Below are 26,874 nucleotides of genomic sequence, written 5' to 3' on the forward strand. Positions count from 1 at the left end.
TGATGTAGTGCTCGATGGTGCCAAGTGGTTTTATGGGCTGGGAGTGCTATTTGGACTCAAGATGTTGCGATTAAAGTGTTTAAAAGAGGTGACTCATTTCACTTTTTTTTATTAAAAGAACACATTTAACTTAAAAAAATATCTTGAAATATGTACACTTAAGTTATTCTGGCTGAATGTATCTCATCAAAAGACACCAGCCAACGACGACCAGCAGTGACACAAGCCGCACAAACATCACTCATCAATAAGGAAATTGATTAGTGCTGTCCTTGGGGACAAGATGGCTCTCTTGATGAAGCACCCTGCCAGTAGCTTCTGTCCGAGTGGGCTCTCGAGAACGAGCTGCCGCACCAGTTCTAAATCCTTGGAAGCCTGCAGAGGGATTGTCACTGTCCCACAGGCTTTGTTGTTTATCTGAGTGTGAGAGAAAGAAAATAAAATGTTACCGTTAACCCAGGATCAACAGATTTGAACCTCTGCTGAAGGTTTGTATTGTCTGGCTGTGAATCCATCCCTCTTTGTGGCGTAAATATCTAAAAAATAACAGCTCCCCCTTTTCCGTCACATATACACTAAATATATGAAAGGCATATTTAGTGGCAGGCATGGGAGAAGTCCTCTGGGTCTGACATTCAAGCCGAGGATGTGTGCACATGGGCAAATTGACCACATCTTGGAAGTAGCGGGAAATTAATGTCTGTGTGTGTGTGTATGTGTGTGTGTGTATGTGTCCCTTTCTAGAGCACATGATTAAAGGCCTGAGAGAGTAAGATTTTCCGGGTAGGCAAGAAACCCACAACAGAGTGTTCAGTCAAAAGTAAAACCAACTTCATCATCACTGAGCACTGGGAGCTCAAATATTTCAACTGTGTGTGTGTGTATGGTTGTTCCTATCAGAAAGGTGAAAAAACATGAAAAAATCCCTCTGAGGTGGTGAAAACTGACATCCTATTAGAGGAATGTCCTCATTTCAATGGCTTGACATTGAACGCAATCCCCAAATTAATGGAAGTCTAACAAAACAGTAGGTTTCATTTCACTTTTCAAGTTTCATTTCCTTTTCCCCCCCAGAATAAATACCAAATCAAACCATGAAAAACAGGCAGAGTTCTGCTCTCATCACATGTCACGTGTGTGTGTGTGTGTGTTTGTTCCTACCATTACAGAGAGCTCTACAAACTCAGGAACATCCAGGTATTTAGGGTCCACCGTTGGCCACTGCTGCTGCAGGACATCCCCTCCCCGCTGTATTAGGTCACTGAGGGGGTTATTCACTTGACAGAGACCTGGGGAAAACAATATTCAAGGTTTGAAGGATCTCTTGTGTCGGTTTACAACTGAGCAAAGCTAAGGTTGCTGTCCTTGTTCTGATGTATGCTAAAAATCTAAAAAAAAAAAACCCCCCCCACCCCCCCCACACACACACACACACATACACACACATCAGGCCTCATTTAACCTCTCTTTGAATGCACAGGGGAAGGATGTGAACTTCCTCCATCCGAAGTGAAAGCGCAGGTCACATGACACCTTTTAACGTGTAGAAACACAAACACGTCTCGGCTTCTTCCTCTTTCTATGTATTTATCGAATTAACCTGAGTGCAGATCTCGACCACAACACATTTTTTCCCACATCTTATTTCATTTTTGACAATCAGGGGATGATTTAAAGTGGCAGAACATAACTTCTTGTCATGTGTTGGGCAACTGTCGTGATCAGTTGCTCTGATTTCATCAGCGGTATATTGTTGCGCTAATCACACAAGGGTACTAGACTAAGACAACGTCCTCTTACAGAGACATTATGCTACTCTGCTAAAAAACTCACATGCTCGCGTTCAAGATCAATCTACTGCAAGACAGGATGATACTCTGAGTATAATAAATCTAAAATGCACATTTAGTCAAAAGAAAAACAAACTTAAAAGACATGTTTTTCCAATATTAACCCCTTTTCCCTGTTTTTCAAAGCATTTCACTCTCTACACATCTTTAAAATCATCATCTCAAGGATTATGTGCAAATATTTTATATGCCATCGACCTGCCCAAAGTTCAGACGACAGGTGAGGGGCCATAGGTGCTGTCATCAAGACCAGCACAGCGAGAGCTTCCTCAAACTCCAAACTGTGCTGCACCACCTTGGCTGTTGCACCCTGAAAATGACACAAAAAAGTGACTTCCTCAAGCTAAAAATAACTGTTGCATGTCTATTTCAACATACTGGAGAGCGCACTCACATTCAGTGTATTAGAAAGTCCCATAAGGCGAGAGATGGCTGTATTAAAAAGGAAGTCCTCTGTAAAGTGAGTTGTCACCTGGCAGAAAACACAGAAATAGCTGGGGTAGTAAAAAGGTTTTTACTTTTGGTTATGGTAAATTTCTGGGTTTGGCCGTTAGTAATTGTGAGAGAAAAATTACACAGCCACGCAGGAGCCTCTCTGTTTACACTCAAATGTAACAGCTAAACGCACACATTGTAAACAGCCTTCTGTTTAGCCTTCTGGGAAGAGGAACCCTGTTGGGAAGGCCTACAGGGAGCAAGAGGTCGATCACAGGGCTATTCAGAGGGATGGATCAAAGGACTCTCTTGGCTGTGGGGGCTAATAACAAACAGCCTGAGGTCCTCTAAAAGCTCTAGTCCTCAGGGGCAAAGACAGTGTACAAAAACCTGGCAGGCTGTGGAGATTATTTATAGTCCGAAAGCAGATGGAGTGGATCTAAAATCAATTTACGTCCCCTTCTTTTTTTTTTTTTTTACTTTTTACCCTGGGAGAGTCTCAGGTTACAGTGCATGAGAATGGCGAGGCCATGGCTCTCAATAACCGCCCTAAGACCTTGGACCAGTGTATGACCTTGAAACTGTTAAAAAGCACAATCTACAGCAGGTAAATCAAATTATTATTTTTTTTCAAAGTTTACAGTTGAGTGTAAATAACAATAAGAGAAACTGAATGCTATTTAAGGATGATGAGCGCTGGCTGTTATTTTTCACACCAACTGTCCCCAAACAGGAGACATATCAGTCGTTACCTCTTGAATGGCGTAGTTCATGTTCTCCCAAATCTTTCTTGCCTCAGCCAGCTCCTTCTTTTTCAGAGATGAAGGGATAGGCACGTCTCCATGTTGTCGAACTTCCCGCAGCTTGGTCACTAGCTGCCACAGGCGTGACTGCCAACGCAGTACTCCAGGGAGGGCATCCGCTGGGGTAAAAATATATTCAGACATTGTGAGCATTATGCATGCCAGTCTAATGTATGACCTAGCGTTACATTCAATCTATGCTTATAAATAACTCGAGATGTCAGCATCACTGCTCACTCTTAACATTCCAGAGGATGTCCTGTTCTGGGGGCGCAGCGTAAAGGACATACAGTCGCATTGTGTCCACACCATACTGCTGGACCACGTCTTGAGGATCGAGGCCGTTGTGCTTGGACTTGCTCATCTTTTCAAAGGTCACCTCGACGCGACCGCCACCACAGGCAACTGGTTCTTTACCTGGAAGAGGAAGGACGCAGAGATCAGCAGCTGGTGGAAAAAAGCCAGTGAAAGTTCCTGCATTTGTGCAAATTATTAAAATAATGTGTTTTCTCCACAGTGATTTGGTTTCATTCTGTGCACTGAATGTCATAACATCAATACTGGCTCCTCTTCAACAACCAATTATTTAGAAGGCAATTGAATTGCAGAAGAACAAACAATCTATATCCATAAAACAAAAATCAAGGTTTCCATTTCTCTGTAACTACTGCATTTCTTATTGATCCGATTTATCCGAGCTATAAAGCGAGACGGAAGATCTTTGATCACAGAGACAGTTACGAAAGGCAATCAGTGGCAGTCATTTGAAAACACTCTAAGCAAACCAGAGAGACTGTTATATTGATCACAAAGCCTGGATTTTGATGCCACTTTTAATTTGCAGCATAATTTAGGAGGACTGATAAGAACTCTGAGAAGGACAAAGAAAAACACACTGAGAACAAAGGTTAACTGTCACCTGTGAAGTCTATTTCTTCTCTCTTGAGATACTGGCCACTGTCAGCCAGCTTAAAAGTCTGGCCTTTAATAAGGCCCTGGACCAGCAGCTTCCAAAATGGTTCCCTGAGAGTGAAGGAGAAATGCAGTTAATTAGCACATTTCCATGGAATAAAGGATGAAGCCCTTGTTACTGCACCTGTGAGAGACCAGACCCAGATCCTTGCAGAAGTGGCTCAGAAAGCGTGCGTAGTACAAGTGCATGACAGCGTGCTCCTTCCCTCCAATGTACACATCCACAGGTAACCAGTGATCTGCTAGTTGTCTTTCAAATGGTCTAAAAGGGAGGAGCAAGATTGTGAATCTGTTACTGTGAGTTTCTCTTTAATTGTCACAGTTGTAATAAATAGAGCACATTTAGGTGGGAAAAAAAAACATTGTGAAAAAATTCATCAAAACTTTTCATTTCATCAGCACATCTAATGTCACCTCAGGATAAACCTGGTCTATAACTTACATTGCTGAGCAATGGCTGACTGGGACAAGCTCAATAAATATGAACAAAAAATGTCCTCTAGAGGGCAGGCTGAAGCTAATGCACAAGAATTCACAGGAATGAGGGAAAGCACTCTAAAGACTCTTCTGAAGTCTCTTCTCTCTGACTGGATACTCACAACATGAATAAAATACTACATTTTTAATCCAGCAGTGATATTTTTGTAACCTGGCTCTTCAAATGATAAAAAAGAAGTTAAGACTTTCTTTTAAAATGCTATGATGAAAAGAAAGGCAGGAATTCCATCTAGTGACGCTTTTCACTGCTTTTTCCTTCTTTTTAAATCTTTGTGTCCCATTTCTCACTAGTCACTAGTTTCTCTCTGGCTGATGGCGTGATGTTTGTGGATAATTAAACCAGGGAAAGAACTTATGAACTCACAAAGCTGAAAGTAATTTAGCCTGTTTGCCAGACTCAGGCTGGGGAACTCTAATATATAACCCTGCATCCCCCCACACTTACGTATAACACCTTCTTATTTGCTACTTTCACCATCTCCTGCTTCTTATTTTCACATCGTTTCCCATGGCGCACGCGAGGCTCAGCAGGCTAACCGAAATGCACAAATAACGTAATTGCTTTTTCTGTAGAGCAGTAATCTGTCCTGCTATGAAAAGTGATGAGGAAAGAAGTCTCCCTCTCCTTTTTAAAGCAGCTTTACAGTGAGGTCAGGTCACTGGGAAATTAATCTCTTTTGTTAGACTCAGGGTATCGCCATCATCCCAGCAGGTGACAGCCATGGCCTCCTAAGCTCTACAGGCCGGGGAATGCAACTTCCAGATGAGTGAGAGCATGAGAGTGATTGTACACGGCTGAATTTGCCTGTTTATACCGGGTTAGTGGGCGTTTTTAACAGTGAACATAATTAAAGTCGTTGTTCGAGTATTAACTTTTAAATGACGCTCATAGAAAATGAACGCAGAAGTTTCTGTTTACACGGCAGATTTAATAGAGGAAAAGTTTTAAAAATATATCTCAAGGAATGCAGACACCCATTGCTGGAGGTATTTTTGCTTTCCCGACATTTCATTTTAATTTAAAAGAGCACAGTGTAGATTGTGCTAAAAAAAAAAAAAAAAAAAAAAAGGAGACCAGAACAAAAATACTGAATGCTGCAGGCTTTGCTCTGAGTCAGTGTTTGGGAAAACTGCAAATTAAAGTCTCGAGAGGTGGCCTTAAATACCTGCGTGGGTTACGAGGGTCCGTGTATCTGAAGTAATACCAGGCTGAGTCCACAAATGTGTCCATGGTGTCTGTCTCTCTCCTGGCTGGGCCTTTACACCTAACGGGAGACAAAGAGTTGGCAAGGGCACTGCAACGACCAAACGAATCATTACCCGAGCAAATGATCGCACAGTGTTTGTAAGCTTATTGAAATGACAAATTGTGTTGATGCGTGTAATGTGTGTGCAAATCTGGCTGGACGTCCCTGCAGAGAGACACAGCTGAGGCCACACTGGCAGCGGCGCTCTTGTTCCTGCGCCCTGACCGACGGGCTGTGCTAACAGGGGCCTGACTGACAGGTCGGCACACATGATCATGTGTTTGTGTTGGAAATGTCACTTTGTACCCCTTGCTATCCAAGCCAAACGGCGCTTTGGAACGTGATGGGAATCTGCTAAACATTACCGTACTTTCACGGTGAAGGAGAGGACATACACAAAGACTCTTTAAAAGCTTTGGACTTTTTTCTGCTTAGATTTTTGATGGATAGCACAAAATGGAACACTGGGAGCATCTGCCTTTTTACTTCATAATGAGTCTCTAGAGTTGAAATCAGCATCCCGGAAAGATAAACAGTCGCTCAGCTCTGAGCTTTACTATGTGCAACAGAGCACATATTGTTTCGAGATCTTGTGGGATATTTATGTTTTGTCTGTCTCAAATATTTCTTTGTCAGAGGCAGTGACACAGACAGGCACACCAACCAAAACCCTATGACCATTTACTATACTGGTCTATAATAAGGGTGTGCTGATGAGGTAGGAACCAAAGGTTGCCTAGCAACAAGACCAAGGTGTACCATGGTTAATATTCCAAAGACAGTTGTTCTTTCAAATCAAAAAAATCATAAAAACCCAGCACCGTTATAACAAGGAATCAAAGCGGTGAGTTCAACAATTCTCCCCTCTGCCAGTTTGTGGTCATCTGATGCACAACTGCAACAACAGACAATGCACAGGTGCACCCCAGTCTCTAAGGAGTTTGCAACAGCAGTGGGCAACTAAAGCTGGAACAACCTCTACACAAAAGTCCTGTGAAGTGTGAGTGAGTGTTTGCAGGATGAGCCAAAAAGAGCCAAAAGGCTCTTAAACAGATGAGGAAAGAGATGCATCTGCCCACTCCACAAAAGCTCTCTTCCCAGAATACAGCCCACCATCTGCTGTCTCTGTGCCTGTCTTAACTAGGTGATCCCTGTCTTTACCTGCACACAATCTCCCAGCTGAGCCTAGCCAAACTAGGCTAGGGTTCAACTGGCAGCCCCATTTACAGTACTGCTGATGGCTTCCCCAGGAAACAAGCACACAGGAAATTACTTTACCTAAAGGACAAATAAAGCAATCTCTCATTACCCACCCCATCTTTGTTCCTCTCAGACTTTAATTGGACATGGTCGAGGAATGAGCAGAACAAATTTCGACAGTCACTTAACAACAGAGGGGAGATGGGAAGACTGGCAATAACAATGTCACAGTAGTATTGTTACAGTAGTATTGTGGAAGTGTGCGCACATAATCCGTTGACTAGTGCCATCTGCGACTGGGGACGGCCATCGTTTTAATCAACGTGTTGCCATATCAGCAAGCGATTCGCTCTATTCCGAAAGGAATTTCCATGTCAGTGAGGGAAAACTGCTGGTGTGCGGAATAAAATTCTGTTCAAGTTTGAAATGTACAATGTTCTGTTCAAGTTTGAAATGTACAACACAACGTGTGTCTGTGTAGGCGCTGCTGGTTTGCATAACCTCCATCAGCATCATCATCATCATCATCATCATCATCTCCTGCTCCTTCTGTCACAGATGCCACTTATTACAAACCCTGTCAGGACTCAATTATTAATCACACATCACAGCTCCCCGTCAGTGCTCTGTGTTCTTGTAATGCTGTCAGACCTCTCAGGCTGACTGGCTGCATGCTCATTTCATCAGCATTACACCTTCTGAGTACGCACCACGTACAATAATTTAATTGTCAGTCGGCACCTAGCATATGAAGGGATTTAAGGGGAAGTTAAAAATATGATGGGTAACTTGAGTAAAGAAATATTACTAGAAAAAAGGATAATAAACATAACGTGGTACTGCATAAATAAGTAAAGGAATCCATCAGTCTGTTTTCTGTTTCTGCTCTCACAAGGGACGTTGGAGGCTATTCCAGCAGTCACCAGGTGAGAGGCAGGAATCGAGCTTGGATATGTTATCAGTCCACCACACATGCCATTCACTCACATCCTGGGCCAATTTAGTCTCCAGACAACATTTTGTTCATGTTTTTGGTCTGTGGGAGGAACCAGACTACCTGAAAATGTAGCACCACCGTACTGTACTAAATAAAATATTAAAACAATTAATTTGGATTTTCTTACCTGGGACATTTGCAGTCGACCCAGTCATGAGCTGCCTCCAGAGGAGAAGCCCCTTTTCCTGTGAGCGATGCCAGTTTTGGTAACAGAACTGGTAGCTCCTCTTCAGGGACAGCCACTGTACCGCAAGATGCACAGTGTACAACAGGGATAGGCGTGCCCCAGTACCGCTGTCTCGATATCAGCCAGTCCCTGAGTTTAGGGCTGGTAAGGTGGCCTCCAACTTTCTGTTCTCTGGCCTTTTGGGTTATAGAGTCAAATCCCTGCTGCCTGGTGAGGCCTGAGAACTACAGAAAGGAAATAAAATAAAGTGGAAAAACCCATATTTATAATTTAATAATTGTGTTAATCGTAAAGAGCGCTGACCTCAGCAGAATTGATGAGCATCTGTATCCCATTATCATCTTCTTTCAGCGCAGTGTTCCAGCTCAGGTTCAGCGATCTGGCAATCGACAGATCTTCCTCGCTGCAGTCAGGGATACCTGTTGGACAGAGGTGAAAGCATGAACTTTGGCTCCATTAGAACTGAATATTCTATAAATTACTCTAGTCATGATGTGCTCACATCAAAAAAACTCACCAATTACGGTATCTAGATAACCATCAAATGCCTCCTTGTGCGAGACGACCAATGGAACCTCGAGGCCGGTGAAAAGATTGCAGGCGGTGACTTCTGTTAGACAGTCTGGAAAAGAGAGGGCAGGGGGTGTGAGAGAGGCACCGCTGCTTCCCCTGGTAGCTCATTATCAACAATCAAGCCCAGAGAAATCGCAATTAACCAGGACTCTGGTGTCTACATGAACATGTTAGAATTCTTCAAACATGCAATCATACATGAGGTATGTGTGTAAAGAATATAGTTTTTGTGGGTTTTTTTTACTGTTTAGGCAATTTTAAATGCTTTTTTTGAAGGCATCCTTCACAGTCTACTCACCTCTGCCAGGCTTAAAGGCTTTCTCCAGGGTAGGGCGGACTGAGCTGTTACCGTACAGCAGTCTGTGGGTGGGGAGGATAGCCAGGTAAGCCGCTCCAAACACAGTCTCTGGGGAGGAGCTGTAGGCTGACAAGGTCTCTCCCGTCTCCTCACCATTCACCTGGAAGATAAGAGGGGCGACCTCTCAGCCTCCATGTATCAACAGCTGCACTGAAGTTAATGAGGAGGCCCTTCTGCCTCATTAGTCTGCCACAATTACTTGATTTGAAAATAGAATGAAATGAAATGTATGTTTAATACATTATACCATCTGTCCATAAAATAACTGATTCAGTTGTATAAGGCAAAAGGATTTTACCTTGATCCATTTTGATATACTGTATATGATTAGCACTAAGGGCAGGAAATTAAAGAGTCCCTCCAAATTTAAAACATTACAGCTCTTGAAAGTGTGTGAGAAAGCAATGCCTGATTATGGCACCATGAACTTAAACATACAGCAGTAATTGAAAACCAAGATGCCATTACTTATTCCTTTGGTGCTGCCTTTTTAATAGAAACACAAATGTGAACAGAGCAGTCCAGAAGAAAACCAGCAATCAGTGTTGAGAAAGGATGAGATGAAAAGCAGAAAACAGAGAAAAGAGGGAGCAACCTTTGGTGGACAGCCTGAGATTGAAAGAAAGCCGGGATGATGAATGAATAAAAACCAAGCAGTGAGCACAAATTTACCTTGAGTTTGAAATCGAAATAGCAGCCTGAACACTCTCCAATCCAGTTTGCCTGCATGGCTTTGACCCCATACCACTCCGGAAGGTCTGCCAAAGCATCCAGGAGAGGCTGGAGGAGGAAGATGAAAACAAAGACACAAGTTTACTTCTTTTTACAAGTTCTGAAGAGAAAATGTATGTATGTTCTGCAAGTGGGCAACCAGTTCTCGATAATTATACGGTTGTCTAAAGTGCTGGAGAATGAAGCAATTGAGTCCAATCCAGTCAGTGTGCATATTTAGAATTCCAGCCAATTTATTTTAACAAAGCAGCAGAGACAACCAGGCCACATTATGCAAAAAAAGAAGGATTTTCAAAAATCCTGACCTCCACTCGTCCTACTTTGCTTGATATCGCAAAGCAATCGCCTATAAAGCCCACACACGTGCTCTGTCCCAAACGCACGTGCATCCCAACAACAGTTATTCTGTGAGATTAAAGGAGGCTATGCATAACAACAAGGCTTAGGCCAAAAAGCCGCAGCTGGTTTGAAGGCAGAGACGATGCCGCTCTATATTTCATTCTAAGTTTGTCACAATTGATTATGCAACATCGTATGCACTACCCCATCGCAGCACAGGCAGTAACAAACATGAACACAAGTTATTCATCACTAGCGTGACTTAACCTCGGTTATAGAATTTCTGAATAATGGAAGATGATCCCAGTGACTGTGAACTCTGACAGAAGAGGGGGTGAGGAAACCAGAAATAACCTACAGATAATCTATTAAAAGAAGCAAATGTTTTCACAATCCTAGATTAGCATAGTGTTTAGTGCACAAGAATGCGTATTTATAAATTTCCGAGCAAGGGCAGAAGCTCTGTGGTCACCTGAATACGGTTCAGTATCGGTGCACGTCCTTGTAAACGCCTCCTGACATACTTAAATGACATCAAGCACAGCTACAAACATTAGAGTTAAACATCAGTTGGGCAATACACATTGGAGTGAAGTGTAATGTGCAGGTGCCCAGGGTGCGTGTGCTGAAGTGTGATCATGCAAGAAATCGAAATCTATGTAGCGCTGCAATGTGAACATTTTGCATCTTCAGGTCCCATTTCTAAAAATCCATGAAAGCAATAAAATGCAGTCATCCGCATTATGGAAGAAGCAACATGGTAACGACTCACGTGGTGCAATGTGGAACAAGGAGGACAGGTAAAATTGACGACCTCTGAATAAGCATCATTGGGAGCTAATGTTTTTTGTCTCAAACATGCACAGAAGGCAAGCAGAGAAACATCAACTTAGCAAATCAGTCCAATTACAGAGCTTTTTATTTGGCAGGCAGTGGACTGATCGCGTCTGCCTTCCTCTTCCTCTCCATCTCTCACTTCTCTTCCTCAACACCTTGCATTTCTTTTACATTCCCACCTCTTTGTTCAGAAAATTAGAAATGCAGGAACACATTGTCACAGCAGGCTGCTTCCACCTCCTCTTACACCTCTGACACCGACAAGAATGGCCGACTTCAGCGCTGCAGCTAGAACTGGGAGACCTCCTACCGTGGACCAAGATTTTTTTTTTCTTCAAATAATGGAAGTCGCAGATACATTTTTAAAAAAAAAAACTCATCAAAAAACATTTATTTACTGTTCAATTTCAAACAATAGAAACGTTTGGAGGCAGATCTCCCTCTTATTCTTTTTCTGTACAGTAAATAACACGTTGAATATAATATATATGGACAACACTTCATCACAAGGTTTTTTATTCTGATTTTGCAATTCCTCAAAGTCAATCCCACAACAGAATTTTTGAGTTCCTTACAAAGGACTGAAAACCTCTTTGTCCTCACCTGCGCATTGTGTATTTGTAAGAAAACAACAGCGATGTGCTGCATGTGTTTGTGCTCTACATTCCATCTTTCCTGTGGGGAATTGGGTCCAAGGAGGGCGATTTTGCCCTGCAGCAGGCCCAGGCTTGGCTCTGCGCTCTGAAAAGGTGCAGGCTCCTCATCAACAAGACCAGCCTACTGATGACATTACTCTCTGTCAGAAAACGCCAGGCTAAAGGCGACCGCTTCCAGGGGTCTGATTGCAGAGCCAGTGCTGCAGCTGCTCTGACTTATGCCTCAGCCATGATTGCTATCAGCTCTTCAAACACCACTTGTCAAGCACAGGCACTCCAACGAGTCCTACCTTGGCATAGTTTGTAGTCTTGATGAACCACTGCTTGAGCATCTTCTGCTCCACCACAGCTCCAGACCTCCAGGATCGACCATTTTCATCCACCTGCTCATCAGCTAGCACCGTCTGATCAACAGGATCCCAGTTCACCACAGCCTGCAAACACAGACATGAAAAGTTGCTCAGAGCTCAATCCTCTTGCTTTGATTTTATGTTTAATACTCTCTTTTCTACCCCAAAGAGTGTCTCTAATATCTAAAGCAATCCTAACAGTAGTTTCAAGACATTTCTTAACCTCTTTCTGGTATGCCAGTCCTGCTTCATACAGCTTGATGAACAGATACTGCGTCCACCTGTAGTAGTCTGGAAGACAGGTGGTCACTTCCTGTTGGGCAAAGCCAGTCGGTCAGCGGTTAATCGTTCATAACAGAGCAAACCGGAACAAGCCTTCACTTCTTTCTCACCCTGTCCCAGTCGAAGCAAAGTCCGAGGCTGTCCAGCTGCTCCCTCATGGACTGGATGTTACTGAGGTGACACGGGGGCAATGTTAAAGCTGGTACAGGCTAAAGATTGGTAGGAAGACACTGGCGTTTACACGTACCTCTTAGTCCACTCCTCTGGATCAAGGCCTCTCTCAATGGCTGCATTTTCCGCTGGAAGTCCGAAAGCATCCCAACCCATTGGATTCAACACCTGTGGATGTGAGAATATCAGAAATGGATGCCTGAGTGATTCACAGCTAAGTGACATACGCATATATATTTAATAAAAGATGTATTTAATCCATTTCTTTTGTCTTCTTTGCAATTATGTAGATAAAAAAACACGATACAAAAGAAATTCATGGTGTCCGGCGTCTACTGCTTATAAGATTTACACACCACTTTTCCAAATTTGTGACAGTGTCCATAAAAGAGAAACATTTCTGAAATGCTCTAGCCTGTAAGTAGTAGAATTATATATGATAATGTGTGCTTCTCTGTGATCTCAGATCCATTATGCACTCTGTGATGGTTAATGCATTCAGATTCTGTCAAATTTATGTAACCACATCAGTTACATAATGTCAAATCGAGAGGAAAACAAGCCCGACAAAGCTTTGTATTGAAGAACTCAAGTAGCCAGTCCAAGACAAATGATTCACAAAGCAAACTTTCTCAGTTACGATCTATCAGCGCTTTTATTCGTATTTTTCTACTTGTAGGTGACAAAAAAGGCAGAAGAGTGTAAAAAGGCTGGACACAGGAGTGGGGAAGAAGTCGAGGACCAGAGTGGATCAGTGTTTGGACTGTAATGGGTCTGAGGTTTCTGATGGATTGGTATCTATGGTAACTGCATGGCACTCATTTGTAAAGCCGGGGTTGGACGGTATCAGGATAAGAGCGCTAAGAAGAGCAAATCGTTGTGACTGTGGCTCCCCAGGAGGAAAACTGAGAGTGGGGCACAAACCTAAAACAGAAAAACAGCTTTTTTAAACATGGCCGTGCTCCTGAGCTGTTTAGTCATGTGTGTGTAGCATGTGGAACACGACAGTGTTCGAGATAAGGTCAGATTCATTCATCATTCGCTGTTTCAGGTGTGTGTTTGTCCCTACAGCCAGGATATCAGACACCGACCTGTCAACTGGCGGCTCACAGTACGGCCATGAAAGATGGCCACCAGCAGGAGTCAGAGGACATTCAGTGAAAAATACATTCACTCCTGTAGATGCCACCTTGCCTCAAATTGCTCTTCTGCACTATGAAGCATGTCAGTGCCAGCCCGGGAGAGATGCATCACTCCGCAGCCGACAGAGTCGACAACGATGACAGAAATGTTGAGACTTGTCAATGTCACGCCACTCGGCTGCATGCAAGTGTCCACCCACACAGCGAGAGGCTTCTCTCCATCTGTGGCAGCATCAAAATGCATGTTTCCTCATCAAGCTCCAGGATCAGAGAAAGACAGCATTTCCTCTGTAATCAACCGTTCGATCCGATCGATTGCCATCACGCCAAACAATTTCTATCCCTAAGACACTTTTTCTCATGGAAGCCAGCATTCATCACAAAAAAAACCACCACAACCCACAATTGATGAACTGGTCATTTATGTGCAAAAATTTGTGAGGAGAAATACACAGAAAGATGTGTCACATGAATCAAGAGCAGTGAGCCAGTTACATCAGCCTCCATACATGCCGCTGCAGTGCCAACCCCAATTTTGGAGATTTTTCTGAATAATTTGATTTTCCAGGTTTTAATTTACTAGTTTTTAACCTCTCTCTGAAGTTACATTAATGAAAGGGTATATTCATCATAGACTTTGCCAATGATGTTGGCTATTTTAGGGTTTCTCTGCTTTTTATTTTTTCCCGTAGTGATAACTCTCTTGAATTTTTTAACACTAGAATTAACTCCAGATAATTTTTAAATCTTTAATTTGTCATGAAATAATGACAGAATCAGCTACAGTTGCTCAAAGGGCTGCCTATCTGTCAAGCTTACTTCGGATCCACTTTTTTATAAAGAACAATGCTTTTCATAACTCAAACAGGGTGAACAAGTAACAAGGTCGTGAATCTGGTGACATATTTGTAACATTCTACTATAGATCGGATATAAGATGAGAAACGCATTAATAATAGTATAAAACTGTTATTTTTCCTCATATAAAAAACCCCCAAGAAATGTAATTTAAAAGCCATGAGATGCATTTAAGGTGAACTAAATTGACAGAACAAACCCTTCTTCATTACTGAATGGAAAAGACTGTGCTCATGCAGCGGAACAAGGTATGCATCGTGACAGATGCTGAGAGAGAGCAGAGTGCTGGACAGGAAATGGTTTCCAGTCAGGTAAAACTGTGATTCTGTTCAGGGAGGAAAGAGGGAAGTGGAGATTTCCTCTACAGGTGAGAGAGACACAAAACCTGCTGGAAAAATCAAACATTGAAGAAAGAATGAGTTAGCTCTATAAGAAGCGTGTGTGTGCGTGTGTGTGTGTGTGTGTGTGTGTGACTGCAGGAGCATGATTCGCCTGACAAACGCCAATCAGAGCACCATCGACTCCAGCTGTTTACTGAAATCAAGCTGAGCGTTAAATACCCACTGCGAGGCTTTGACTTGAAACTGGAAGGATAAATTTTACCTCTACAGTGGCAGGTTTTTAAAACAAACTGCACTGATGTGCTGCATCTAATCAAAGGTCTCTTTTTCAGTGCTAGTGCAAAATGTTTAAAATAAACATGTAATATTCCTCACCAGAAATAGAAATAGATGGAGTAAAATGACACCCTTCTAGGATGGTGTAATATGATCATGAGAAAACGGATTTCACCATTGAGAATGACTATGCTAGTTAGAAGTAAAGTCATTTGCTTTAAAAAAATAAATAAACTTGCTATTTTTCTAGATTATCATCATGTAACAGATGCCGGACACTCCATTTATTCTAAAGTTCAGAATTCATCATAGTAGCAGGATAGCATAGGGAGTTAAAAGGTACTCTTTACCAGTTTTCTCACTGAGAGTTGTGGGTGAATTTCTCTTTAACACCAGCTCTGGGTTGTTGCTCTCGTCTGTGAGCTTTAGAGGAAATTTGTCACAGAACGTAAGATGAAAAGCAGACAAACCTGATGGCCTCTCATTCTCTGGAAGTGACCTATCGTGTCACTGATGGTATATACGCGTACATGGCCCATATGCAAGCGTCCAGATGGGTACGGAAACATGGAGAGGACATAAAACTTTTTCCTCTTGGAACCCTGTGATTTAAAAAAAAAAATGAAGAATGAGTAATGGCATAAAATCTTATTTTCATATTGAGCAGAATAAGAGGGCATGAGCCTCTATTATCCATTCGCTTTCCAGATGAGTGTTAAATAAGACACCGGATTAACCTATGAGGTCAAGGAATAATAACTCATCACATCACAGAGTGAGAGCCAATGGCCTGTTTCTGTATAACTGTTTGAGACTCAGAGTATCTGATTATAGTGTCTGATCTGCGTTGGCTCTGATAGTGGATGGCTTACAGTCAAAACACTGTTCCCATGGCAACGCAGTAAGTACTGGTTACACTCAGCTATATGTGATTACAGCAACCCTGAGCCATGAATTTTTCAATAAAATCATTAGGCCCAGGTCTGTCGTGAATACACTTAATCACTGTCGGTCTGCTGCAGACGGCTGCACATTGAGACCATTAGGATATATAATGAGCCAAACCTCCGGCTCTGAGACGAGCTGCCAGAGTCACTGCCAGTAATAGCAGGAAATAACAGGAAGGATGCTTTAAGGTTTTTTTGTTTCATTTGTTTCACTATTTTAACTAAACTAACACAATAAAAGCACCATTGACAGTTCACAAGACAACACAAAAAAAATTGCCCTGTGCTTCAAGTTGCTTTGATTAGAGCTAGGAAATGACTTCATGCAGAGAAAGGAAAACAATTTCAGCACTTTAAAGATGAGGACGGCTCTTTGTAAGGATCATTGCCATTGTGTTATCAAATCATCTGAACCTGACAGCAACAAAAATGTATTATAACCATGTAGAAAGCTGCACTCCACCTCCACAATGTTATGGTTCGACCACTTAGAAATACGCTGGCCCTGTAGCTAAATATGATGCCATTACCCCTTAATAACAACAATTTATGCTATGAAAGATGGTGTTTACATTATAATCACCATGGAAATGTTCACCAACAAGACCATGGTTATTCTTCCAAATTCATTTTCCTATTCTCTAACTAAAATTACTAGAGCCTGCAAATGCACCATAGCCTTGATTAAAAATGACCTTGTTTCTGCAAATGCAATTGACTGTAGCTTCGTACACATAGATGTCATCAAGAATTTTTGTTCTGGGATCCTGGTTATAATTTCTGCTCTCAAGGTTCAGCCTTGTCTCGTAAAAGAAAACTCTGAACAGTGAAAGCCCATCTCACCTCTTCTGCTGACTCCCTCCACCGTGCCATAATTCGTGGGTGCCACCATTCCTCCACCCTGCGTCGGGTCTCTGGTTGATAGACCTTCTCCCATACTCCTGTCTCACTGAAGAGAGTCCTGATGCTAGGAAAAAGGAGGCAAGGAGATGGCCCTCGAAGAGCACCTCTGACATGGCCAGACCACACAACACCCAGCGGGTACTGAGCCAACCGTCTGACTGACCCCTGCATGACCCAGTCGCCTGAAAAAGAGAGAAATAAGAGCTGAGCATGCAAAAACACAGTTTGTTAGGATATCAACCCCAAAGAAAAAATACATTACACATATATGTTTCGGCGTGTTTTGATTATTTTCATGTTTTCTCTAAAAAAAACAGCTAAATTTAACATTTAAAAAAAAAAAATACAATTGATACTCTAGTTTTGGCACATGAACAGTGCATGTGATTCTGTCCCAGTGACTGAGGAGGTGGGCGAGCAGCTCGCCATGTGATCATCACTCCTGTTTCACACTTCTCTCCACGTCACTCACACATGGATTTGTGAAATCAGAGGCTCATTCAGCGAGATGTCATTATGCTGTCAGCTGAGATGTCAGCGATGGACTCTCGTCACTAAAGCAACCCTGATCTGCTCAGATGTGAAAAAGAGTATTTTGGTCTGCCGTGCAACTGGTCGGAGAACGTGCCTTAAATTTTTAGGTTTTCCTTTGCTCACTCAGATTTCTTTGGACTGCCTACCTCACCTTTAATGGAGGTTGTTCAACGTCTAAATGTACAAGTTACCAATAGCAGTAGTATTATTACTACTGCCTATATGCTGCGTATATAAGAGTACATAAGGTTGATAAGGCAGGTTGATTTCCGTCATTAAATCATCTGTTCTTGGCCCCATTATCAACATTTTGTGAAAATGTCATGAAAATCTCTTCATCACATTTTGAGTTATTTTGCTAACTCATAAACAGACAAACGCCAGCTGTCACATAAGCTCCTGTATTGGGAGAGGTAAAAGGGTGTCCAAAGCCAAGGGTATTTTGTGCATCTCTGGGTAATAACTGAGAATCATTCTGTATTAGAATTAACAAAAGCTGTTTCAATTCTATCCTTAGGGTAATAAATAAAGCATATAGGTGAGGCTTTACTTGTGTGTATATATAGGGCACTCAGGCAATAGTGTGTGTAATAATGACCTATATTTGCTGTTTGAACACCATCTGGACATAGACATGTATATGAAGTTTCCAAGGTAACGAAAATATCAGTATTTTCCTCTTGGTGATAAAACGATAGGGATTTGTTGCACCTAAATCCTAGACAGCCTGACATTTCCACAGTCAATGCTGATTAACATACAGAAAGAATAAAATCAGGGGACTGAATATTCTGTGAAAACATGCACCCAAACTGAGCACATAGATGAAATGTAATAAACATAAAAATTTAAGTAGCGCTATATGAAGGGCCGTTTGGAGTGAAATAATTTTCACCAGTGTAATGTAAGCATCTGCAGAAGTCAACAGACCTTCATCCTGAGGCTGGGAGGAATGAACACCCAAGGTTGTGCGCATCACTGAAGGTGTGAGTGAGTGGGCTGAGGCGAGAGACTGAGAAAAATGTTTCTATGGTGACTGGACTCGTGCATTTCAGTGCTTCCTAAAAGGAATGATGGACAACTTCTGCTGACATAAAACTGACATATGTGCACACTTTCAGTCTCTATTATGACCCCACTTTTAAATCAGTAGTCAGTAGTAATGATAGATTTAACATAGTGTTTGATGGAATATTTTAAATTTTTGTTAGATGTCATTGTCAATGTTAACATTAAAGATGTATATCTAGCTGCATATAGACAAGAAAAGTGATTCACTTAATTTAACAGGAAGCCTTTTTAAATGTTTTAAACACATGTATTATGATTATGTACATATGAATTATTGCTTTATAAGCTGAAAGACTGGTTAAATTATTTACCATGATAACTGTAATCAGAAACCTAAATATTTTGCATCTGTAAGAGCTATAACCAACCAAATTCAAAATCTGCGACATTAAACAAAGTATTTTGCTATCGAACGTGTGCTGACACTAATAATGAATAAAATGTCCCTCAAAGCGCAAATCAGCAAACTTATAAATAAGCCTCCTGGTAATTCTTGTCACATCTTCTAAGTCAGCAGGTTATGGGTCTCATTTTAATAATTTTGTTAAATCTATTTTATTGTACTCACGTTTTTATTTCCAGATTCTTTGTATCGCCGTTATGTTCGAAATTATATGCATCCACTCCATTTAATTACAATCGTCTTGTGCGACAAAATATAGTATAACCGCCCTGTTTCCAAATATCACGACTTCTCTACGGGCGCCGCCATTTTGGATTTGAATAAACTTTATTGACAACATGTAGGCTGACACATGCGTTGGTCTATAGTTTGCCCTGTGTCAGCCCATAATATGTGTTTGTATTTAAGATTTATTTATGTTATTTTAAATAAATATTTTATTTCTTATTATAGTATATGTTGAATCAACATAAGGAGGAGTGGCGAGATTGAATAAGTTTGATTGCCTACCACTCTTTTTGAACATAAAAATTGTTTTGTTGTCATTTTATTTTGCATTGCCGGCATGTTTATTGTTTTATTTTATTTTTTTATTCACATTAAAAATTTCACATTAAAAAAGGAATTCATTCAAGTAACAATGTTACAACATTTTATAGCCAACAGGACTCACAATGAGAGGCTTATATATGATAGAAGTCTTATTTCTCTCTGTCTCAACTGCCAACTGTCAGCGTACCTTTTCTCACTCTAATCTTTATCACAGAGCTGGAAAGATCTAAGCAAAGGAGGGGGCAATGTCTCATCAGAGCCTTCTTTCATACATGTCCTCCCTGTAGCTTTTACCTTTGAAGTGTCATCTAGATAGAATCAGTGAAGGACCAAAGAAGTCAGATGCAGGGGAAACAGGGAGGATGGGGTATCATTGGCAGGAGACAGAGAGAGCAGCCTGATGTCAGTGAGCTAAGCCTGCTGGCTCCAGCCTGTTGTCCTACAGCAAAGTTTAATGCTTCTGTACAGAGCAAAACAGGATGTTGTTGAAGGGATGAAATTGAAATAGGAAATTGGCTCCCTCCACACTGGAGACACACAACTGTCCACACACAAACCGTTGCAGATGTTCATTCCAACCTGGCAGTTCTGCACTGTGGAGGGCAGCAGGGGGTGTTTCCCAAATTTTAACTTTAATGTAAAATATAGCAATATAGGAACACTCATGCTAAACTCTCCAGTAGCAATTCGGCTCTCATGAAGAACCCCTGCAGCATCACAACCATCAAATAAGCTAAATTATAGGAGTTCCTTCCATTGACAGTGCTTATCAAGAAAAGTGAAACTTCAAAATCTGTGCCTTCACTTTAATAAGCAAGCATATGTCTCTTTAAAGAGTATTTTTTATTATAAATGATTTTCTCCACTCTTCTCTGACATATATGGAAGTTGATTTGTATTATATCGAGCAGATGGAGACCAAGCATCCACAGGGAGCATCTAAGCAAGCTGAGCCAGTTTATTACTGACAATATTTACAGCAACATTGAGATAAAACATGGAACCACTTGAAAGTCTGGAAGTCTCATCCTCTGTCTAGTTGCCAGTTTCACCCAGTGTTCCACCTCTTTCTGTGTCCGCTAATTAAAAGTAAACCAGCACGCCCGTCATCTTCGCGCCACTATTTATTTTTAGATTTTTGTCAAGTTGGTTTTTGGAGTGCTGCATTGGTCTCAAGTATAACCAGCTTGTTTTTTTCTTTTTTGTGCGCGTGTCTAAAAAAAGAAATTACTTTTGAAGCAATGTAATCATCCGCTTTTCCCTTACTCACCCACACCTGCCTCCCCAGTCCCACCAGTACAGACAACTCATGGTAATCATCCCATTTCTTCCTGTTTCAGAGGCCGATTACATTCTACCAGCAGAAAACCCGATGACAAACGACCACGCGGAGCAGCTACAGCAGCTGTGTGTAATATGATGGAGAAAACAGATGGCACTGAGCCAATAGTAGTGGGGGGGACTTGTTTTAACCTATACACGCTGACCTTTATGTGTGTGTGTGTGTGTGTGTGTGTGTGTGTGTGTGTGTGGGTGGATGGGTGTGTGTGTGTGTGTGCTTCACAATCCACATTGATGAGAAAAAAGCTGCTGGTGCTACAGAGAAGCAATCTCCCGCAGCAGCTATGCTAGCGGAGATCGGCGGGGACGATCACAGATGCTGGTTTCCGTTTACCTGATAAGTGTGATGTTGCTTCCAGGCCCTATTTCACATTGACAGCACCATGTATCCTTCATTTAGCTGTTCCCGCAGACAAAAATCCTTGGGGAGACACCTGCAGTAGAAATGAGTAGCTTTCAAGTGAGATCATATAAAATCTTTGGCAGAATTTTATTGTTTTTCCTGGTGTGATCTTTAGTTTGATGAACCGACATACATATTTGTGCCTGGCTGCCAGTTTACTTTTTAGATGTCAGAGCAGCTATCCATTAGAAACAGTGGGTCCAGGCTGCAGGTACACACTGTGAGAGCAGCTAGTGAGGCACAAATAAATATTTTTGTCATCTTATTCTAAAAGACCACATCTTTTGGCGATTGAATAACTTTTCTTCTTGAAGAACTTTTTCCTTGACTATTTTGATTCTAGAGCCGTTGTTTTTTTTAACACCCTGAAAAGACTAACGGTGCCGTCTGCCGCCAGGAAAGGCAGCAACAACCAATATTGGATTAATATCACACTTGGGAGTAAACATAAGCACTGAAGTACTTTCTGATTGTAATCCATTCACAGAAACACATTATAATCCCATATGTAAAGGCGCTTTTAATACTCCCTGGGCCATCTTTGTGTTGACTGCTTACTCCTCTTTCTCACTTTCTCACTGAGGCCATGCAATAATGAACCATGTCAAAATGCTGCGGAAAAAAATTGAACTCAGCACCCATTTGTGTATTTTAATTCCATAATCTGCAATAAAGCCACAATCACCCATCGAGGCCAAACCAATAAGAGGATGAAGGCAAATCAATAAAATGACAAGATTGCTGAGATATTTTGTTTTCTGACCTCTACGGGCTCAGCAGTAATGCAAGGAAATCTGAGATTGGAGTGAAACTGGCAAAGATATCGTTGCAGACTTGTGACCATCTTATTTCAGTGTTCATATTGCTCCACATGCATTCACCTTCACTTCCAGGAAGTCGGTGTTGCTTTGCGCCACTGATGAGTCCCAGCAGTAATTAGTGGTGCCGGAGACAAGCGGTGACTGTGGGTCAGACTAATGGTATCTGATCGAGCACAGGGCAGCCAACGGCCAGCCAGGGGTCACATGCAGGCCTTTTATTTTGCTTTCCTGAAAAAAAAGCCCTTTTTTGAACAACTAAATCTTTCATTCCCTCTCCTTTGGCAAAAGAGACTTTTATCTTAGTCCCATTTGCATTTATGTCACCAAAGCAATTTACATTTTTATGGCATAATTAATGAACAAGAAAGTCATTTACATATTCACTCGCTCACCGCTACGTTGTCGGGAGAGCGCTGCCCGTTTAGAGGGGCGATGTCTGAGTTTATACACAGAGAATAAAACAGTTACATGATTATTTTCAGGCAGATTGTGGAGGAAGCGTCATCGCAGTCTAAACAGGGAGGAGGATGTTCAGTCGCTTTCAAGTGCAAATAGAGGCTAAAGCGGCTTTCACTTCAGCCAGTGCTCACATCAAACACATGGAGGCAGACCTCTCCAGCAGATTACACCATTTAAAAAAGGAAATATTCAACACAAGAGCTGTTTATGTTTTCAAGCCTCTGCAGATGAAACAGAGTAGTTCACAGATATTATGAATTCAAACAAAAGGCCAAAGTGTTTCCCCCATTAATAAATATAGGAACATTTATACTCCAGAAGCAGCAGAGAGCCAAATGGACCTTTAGGTGAGTGACAGGTGGGGGATGATAAAACCTATCAAACGCTACTGACCTTCACAAAACACAGCAAACATCATGCAAAAAAATTAGATTCTTTATGCGGAAAATATATAATCAGTTATAACATTAGCCTCTCATATGGATGAGGAAGAAAATCTTTGTTGTTCAAAGTCCACAGTGTTCATCTTTTAATTGTGAAATAACTGCTAAATCTGATTTAGGTGCTTTTTATTGTGTGTAATGCACAGAGCTTATTTTGTGTGTGTGTGTGTGTGTGTGTGTGTGTGTGTGTGTTTGCTCTTTGAGAATAAAATACACATAATACAACAGAAAGCTACTGCTACAGGAGCCCAGAATGGACAACCATACTCGAACCAATAAACATTAGTATTGATTTTTTTTAATCTATTTTGTTCTTAGTTCTTAGATGTTTGTGAAAAAGGAGCAGGTTGAAGAGATCTATTCTATATTCTCACCACTAGATGCTGCCAAATCTCCCACACAGGACCTTGAATGACAAGCTCTCTTAAACTAACTGAAGTGGGAACCTTAAACCAGGTAGTCTTAAGAACCTGTTCAGTTTCTCATTTTAATTGAGCCAGGTTTCTCTTTCTCATCCTTTTCATGCTGACATGACAACCAGAGTGTTCAGAACAGGACAAGGGGAATAGGAAAAACCAATCAATCAACTAATAAAATGATTCTAATATAATCTGGGGTTAACATGGAGGCGTTCTGTACCAATGTGCAAAAAGATATTGTACAATCAAGGGTGTACAGAGAGAGGGGGGTGAGTCTGCCCAGTTTAAAACAGAACAATTTACCCAGAATTCAGTGAGATTTGTAACCTGGTCCTGACAAAGTAGACCAGGTGTTCATCCACTTGCTGCAACATTTAAAGTCCACGGAATTGAGATTAACTGCAGCTGTGTCCTGGGCTTAATGCTCATCGGGTTGGCTGTGTGTCACAAACCTCTGCTGGCACACTGGAGATGAACGGTGTGTTTACATCTCTGTCAGGCTGAGGGAAGCAAACATCACCAACCAGACTGCGCTCAAAGCAGAGAACAGATGAACAAACAAGGGAAGGGATTACGCACCTTTAGGGTAACAAGGGGTTAAATTTAGTCAGAGTGGAAGCATTTTTAACGCAGTGATGCATCAGCTTTAGCAGTTTTGGTCAAAACTTGGCACTTTTGTGCTTGCTAACCCATGTGCAGAGAGGGAAAGGGTAGAAGTGATGCAAATATCAGGAATCTCAGGATCATGAATTAGTTATTTGTTTTGAACACAGTGTACGAAGCTTTGACAGCTCATCATGCAGGGGGAATGAACCAAAGAGCATTTCTACCTGCAGCACATCGCTATAGGCAACCGTGACAAATGATCATGCAGTGCACAGAAGACTTGATTTAATACTGAGCGGGAAAAGAATGAATAAAGGACAAAACCTCTGAAGACATGACACTTTTCAGTTTCCGGAGCAGGCACGATTGTATGTTTGGAAAATATCACGTAAGCTTTTGACTTTAATGGAAATTACTTAAGACATTAGCTGCTTGCTTTCACCTCACTGACTCTGCCAATTTGCTGTTGAGCAAGGCACTCAAGACCCCCGCACTCTTCATTCAGTGAGCATTGTGGTTGCATAACGGCTAAAAATTCAATCACCGCTGCTGCACTTTCCAATCTTTTGGAGCAATCACTGGGATGACATCACCAATTTAACCATCAATAGTCCACTTTCAATCTAGTAACTGCAAATTAAGCGAAAGAAAAAAAGCAATTTATTTAGCTCAGAGTAGCCATATTTTTAAATACAAACTGACTCCACACAAATAATCCTGCAAAACATACTTTCTTTTCTTTTTTAAAAAAAAAAAAAAACTTTATCCACAGAGGTTACCGCAATTATATTGGATTCCATGCTTGAGACTTTGGTATCCAATCCTCTGATCTCTCTCGGGAGAGGGAGGTTGTGATTTCATGCATTTGGGCTGAGAAAGTTTGGGCTTTTATCTGGGCTGTTGAATGAAAGATGCGCGTCGAAGTCCTGCGCACTGGAGACTCTCCCTTCGCCACTCCTCTGTGTTTTCGTGCTCACACCTAAAGTCACAAAGGAGGATTGGAGCTCGGCGCACGGCTCCGCTCGCAATGATCCTCCTCTTAATCTAATGCAACGCACATTTGGAGATCTATCAAGAGGAAAATATTCAGCAGGGAGGGGGGTGCATGTGACCGCTTTTGGACGATCGGATTTCTGACGGGGAACTGCACATCTCCAACGAGAGCGGCATTTTGATTTTTTTCCCCCTTTTAAATCCCTCAGTGGCGTTTTCAAACATCGCCTGCGGGTCGTCACATCACCATGCGAGCGGGAGAGACGCGCCTTGTGCCATGCTGAACGACTCTCTGTCTCTCCTGGTGGCGCTGACCGCGGTGGCCGGACTTTTGCTGCGATGCCAAGGCTGGAGCGACGAGGACCTGCTGCTGCCGCCCATCAACTCCTCCAGCAGGTTCTTGGCCAACCTGGGGGTCGACGTGCGCTTCTCCAAGAGGTCCGTGGAGGAGAGCGAAGCCTCGCCCGACGCGTCCCCCCAACAGACTGTGTCCCAGTGCAACGTCAGCGTCCAGAGGCTGCTGCCCACTTCTCTGGTGGCGCGCTGGGACAGCAGCTTCGGTTTCCAGTGTGATGTCCTCATCTACACCACCAACAACCACGGGAGGGCTTTTTTCTCCGCGTCCTTCAACAGGGCCATCTCGCCCGTCGTTATCGAGCACCTCGGGGTCACCGGGGGTCAGCAGGAGTTGAGACTGTGCGTGGGATGCGGGATGTCCCGCTACCGCAGGTTCAGCCAGGGCAGGTCGAGGGGCCAGAATAGCGGTGATCAGATCGCCTTCTGCTGCGTGGATTTCAGCCTAGACGAGCTGAAGGGGGACAAAAGTTGGAGGCTGAACCGAAAACCCATCGAGTCAACACTTGTGGCTTGTTTCATGACTTTGGTCATCATCGTGTGGAGCGTTGCTGCCCTCATATGGCCGGTTCCGATCATTGCTGGTTTCCTCCCAAACGGGATGGAGCAGCGGAGACCGAGATAATTGGAGTAATTCAAATAATTTAGTTATATTTAGCCCGTGCTGCCTATAATATAATTGTAGCCATTCGAGAATGAATGATTGTGGAAGTTTGGACGACCTTTTTGGTTAGATTCTTTCAGTCTGGATGTCATTACACCTCTATCAAGGTAAAGTATGATGGATTATATTAGCCAATATTAATCTTTACTGGGACCAACACTGACGTGTTTTGTATACCATTGTTAAGAGTTCCTATAGATTACGTGAGCATCAGATTTCTCAGTGTTTGTATAGTTTTTAATCTTTCTAGAAAGGTTTTTGCCTTATTAATGTGTAGGACTTTTGCACTGAAGACTGAACTTTAAAAATAGTGTGTGAGAATACGTTTGTATACCCATATATATGCTCACATATATACCCATAACACAGACTATTGTCATCTTCAAAGTTAACATAATATGACTGAGAAGGTTTCAGTATTTGCATTGTACAATTTATAATGTCAAGTTCAATATGTGTGTTTATTTGTATCAATGTTATAAAAGTTTAAATTACAATAAAACTTACTGGGTCTTTCTGTGTCCTGTTCTATGTAACACATGTAATACATGATCCATTTTAAGTGCACTTTGATTTAAACCACGCTTTTTCCAGAATGTCATAGTCTTATGTGTATTTGGAAAGATTTTACCCCTCATGATCAGGATGACTGGTCACGGTTCACTGCCACTGTAGGCACCAGGTAGGATGTTACCTCATTTATATGATAACAATCAATGTCCAGAGTTTTCATATGTATTAATGTATTTCTTAATCCTAATTTTCCAGTTTTAAATCCAAGCTGTAACCTTATTTTAATGCTGCTGAACCTGTGCAAGTGGCACTTGTTATAACTAAGCAGGTGGTTGGAGATGAGC

General features: G+C 41.9%; 2 protein-coding genes and 1 long non-coding RNA gene across 3 annotated transcripts; 2 read left to right on the forward strand and 1 right to left on the reverse strand.

Annotated features, from left to right (window-relative positions):
• Positions 1-92: 92 nt before the first annotated feature.
• On the reverse strand, positions 93-19,274 carry lars2 (leucyl-tRNA synthetase 2, mitochondrial). Its single transcript, XM_011605515.2, has 21 exons — positions 19,128-19,274; positions 16,895-17,136; positions 15,575-15,706; positions 12,564-12,655; positions 12,427-12,487; positions 12,258-12,347; positions 11,975-12,118; positions 9,793-9,900; positions 9,061-9,220; positions 8,707-8,811; positions 8,493-8,608; positions 8,130-8,413; positions 5,725-5,823; positions 4,185-4,322; positions 4,008-4,111; positions 3,326-3,505; positions 3,038-3,207; positions 2,245-2,322; positions 2,049-2,160; positions 1,162-1,289; positions 93-417 (listed from the first exon to the last, which is right to left on the reverse strand). The coding sequence occupies exons 2-21, from the start codon at positions 17,123-17,125 to the stop codon at positions 238-240; spliced, it is 2,712 nt and encodes a 903-aa protein (XP_011603817.1). The 5' UTR covers positions 17,126-17,136; positions 19,128-19,274; the 3' UTR covers positions 93-237.
• On the forward strand, positions 2,751-3,482 carry LOC115250513 (uncharacterized). Its single transcript, XR_003889080.1, has 3 exons — positions 2,751-2,892; positions 3,104-3,212; positions 3,340-3,482. It is a non-coding gene; the product is annotated as an uncharacterized lncRNA (long non-coding RNA).
• Positions 19,275-24,962: 5,688 nt separating the features above from the next.
• Positions 24,963-26,534, forward strand: tmem158 (transmembrane protein 158). The gene has a single exon (XM_011605516.2). It carries the CDS (start codon positions 25,277-25,279, stop codon positions 25,976-25,978), a length of 702 nt encoding a protein of 233 aa, XP_011603818.1. The 5' UTR covers positions 24,963-25,276; the 3' UTR covers positions 25,979-26,534.
• The last annotated feature ends 340 nt before the right edge of the window (positions 26,535-26,874 follow it).

Source organism: Takifugu rubripes, chromosome 7, assembly GCF_901000725.2.
Source record: "Takifugu rubripes chromosome 7, fTakRub1.2, whole genome shotgun sequence".
In the NCBI taxonomy this organism is placed as follows: domain Eukaryota; kingdom Metazoa; phylum Chordata; class Actinopteri; order Tetraodontiformes; family Tetraodontidae; genus Takifugu; species Takifugu rubripes.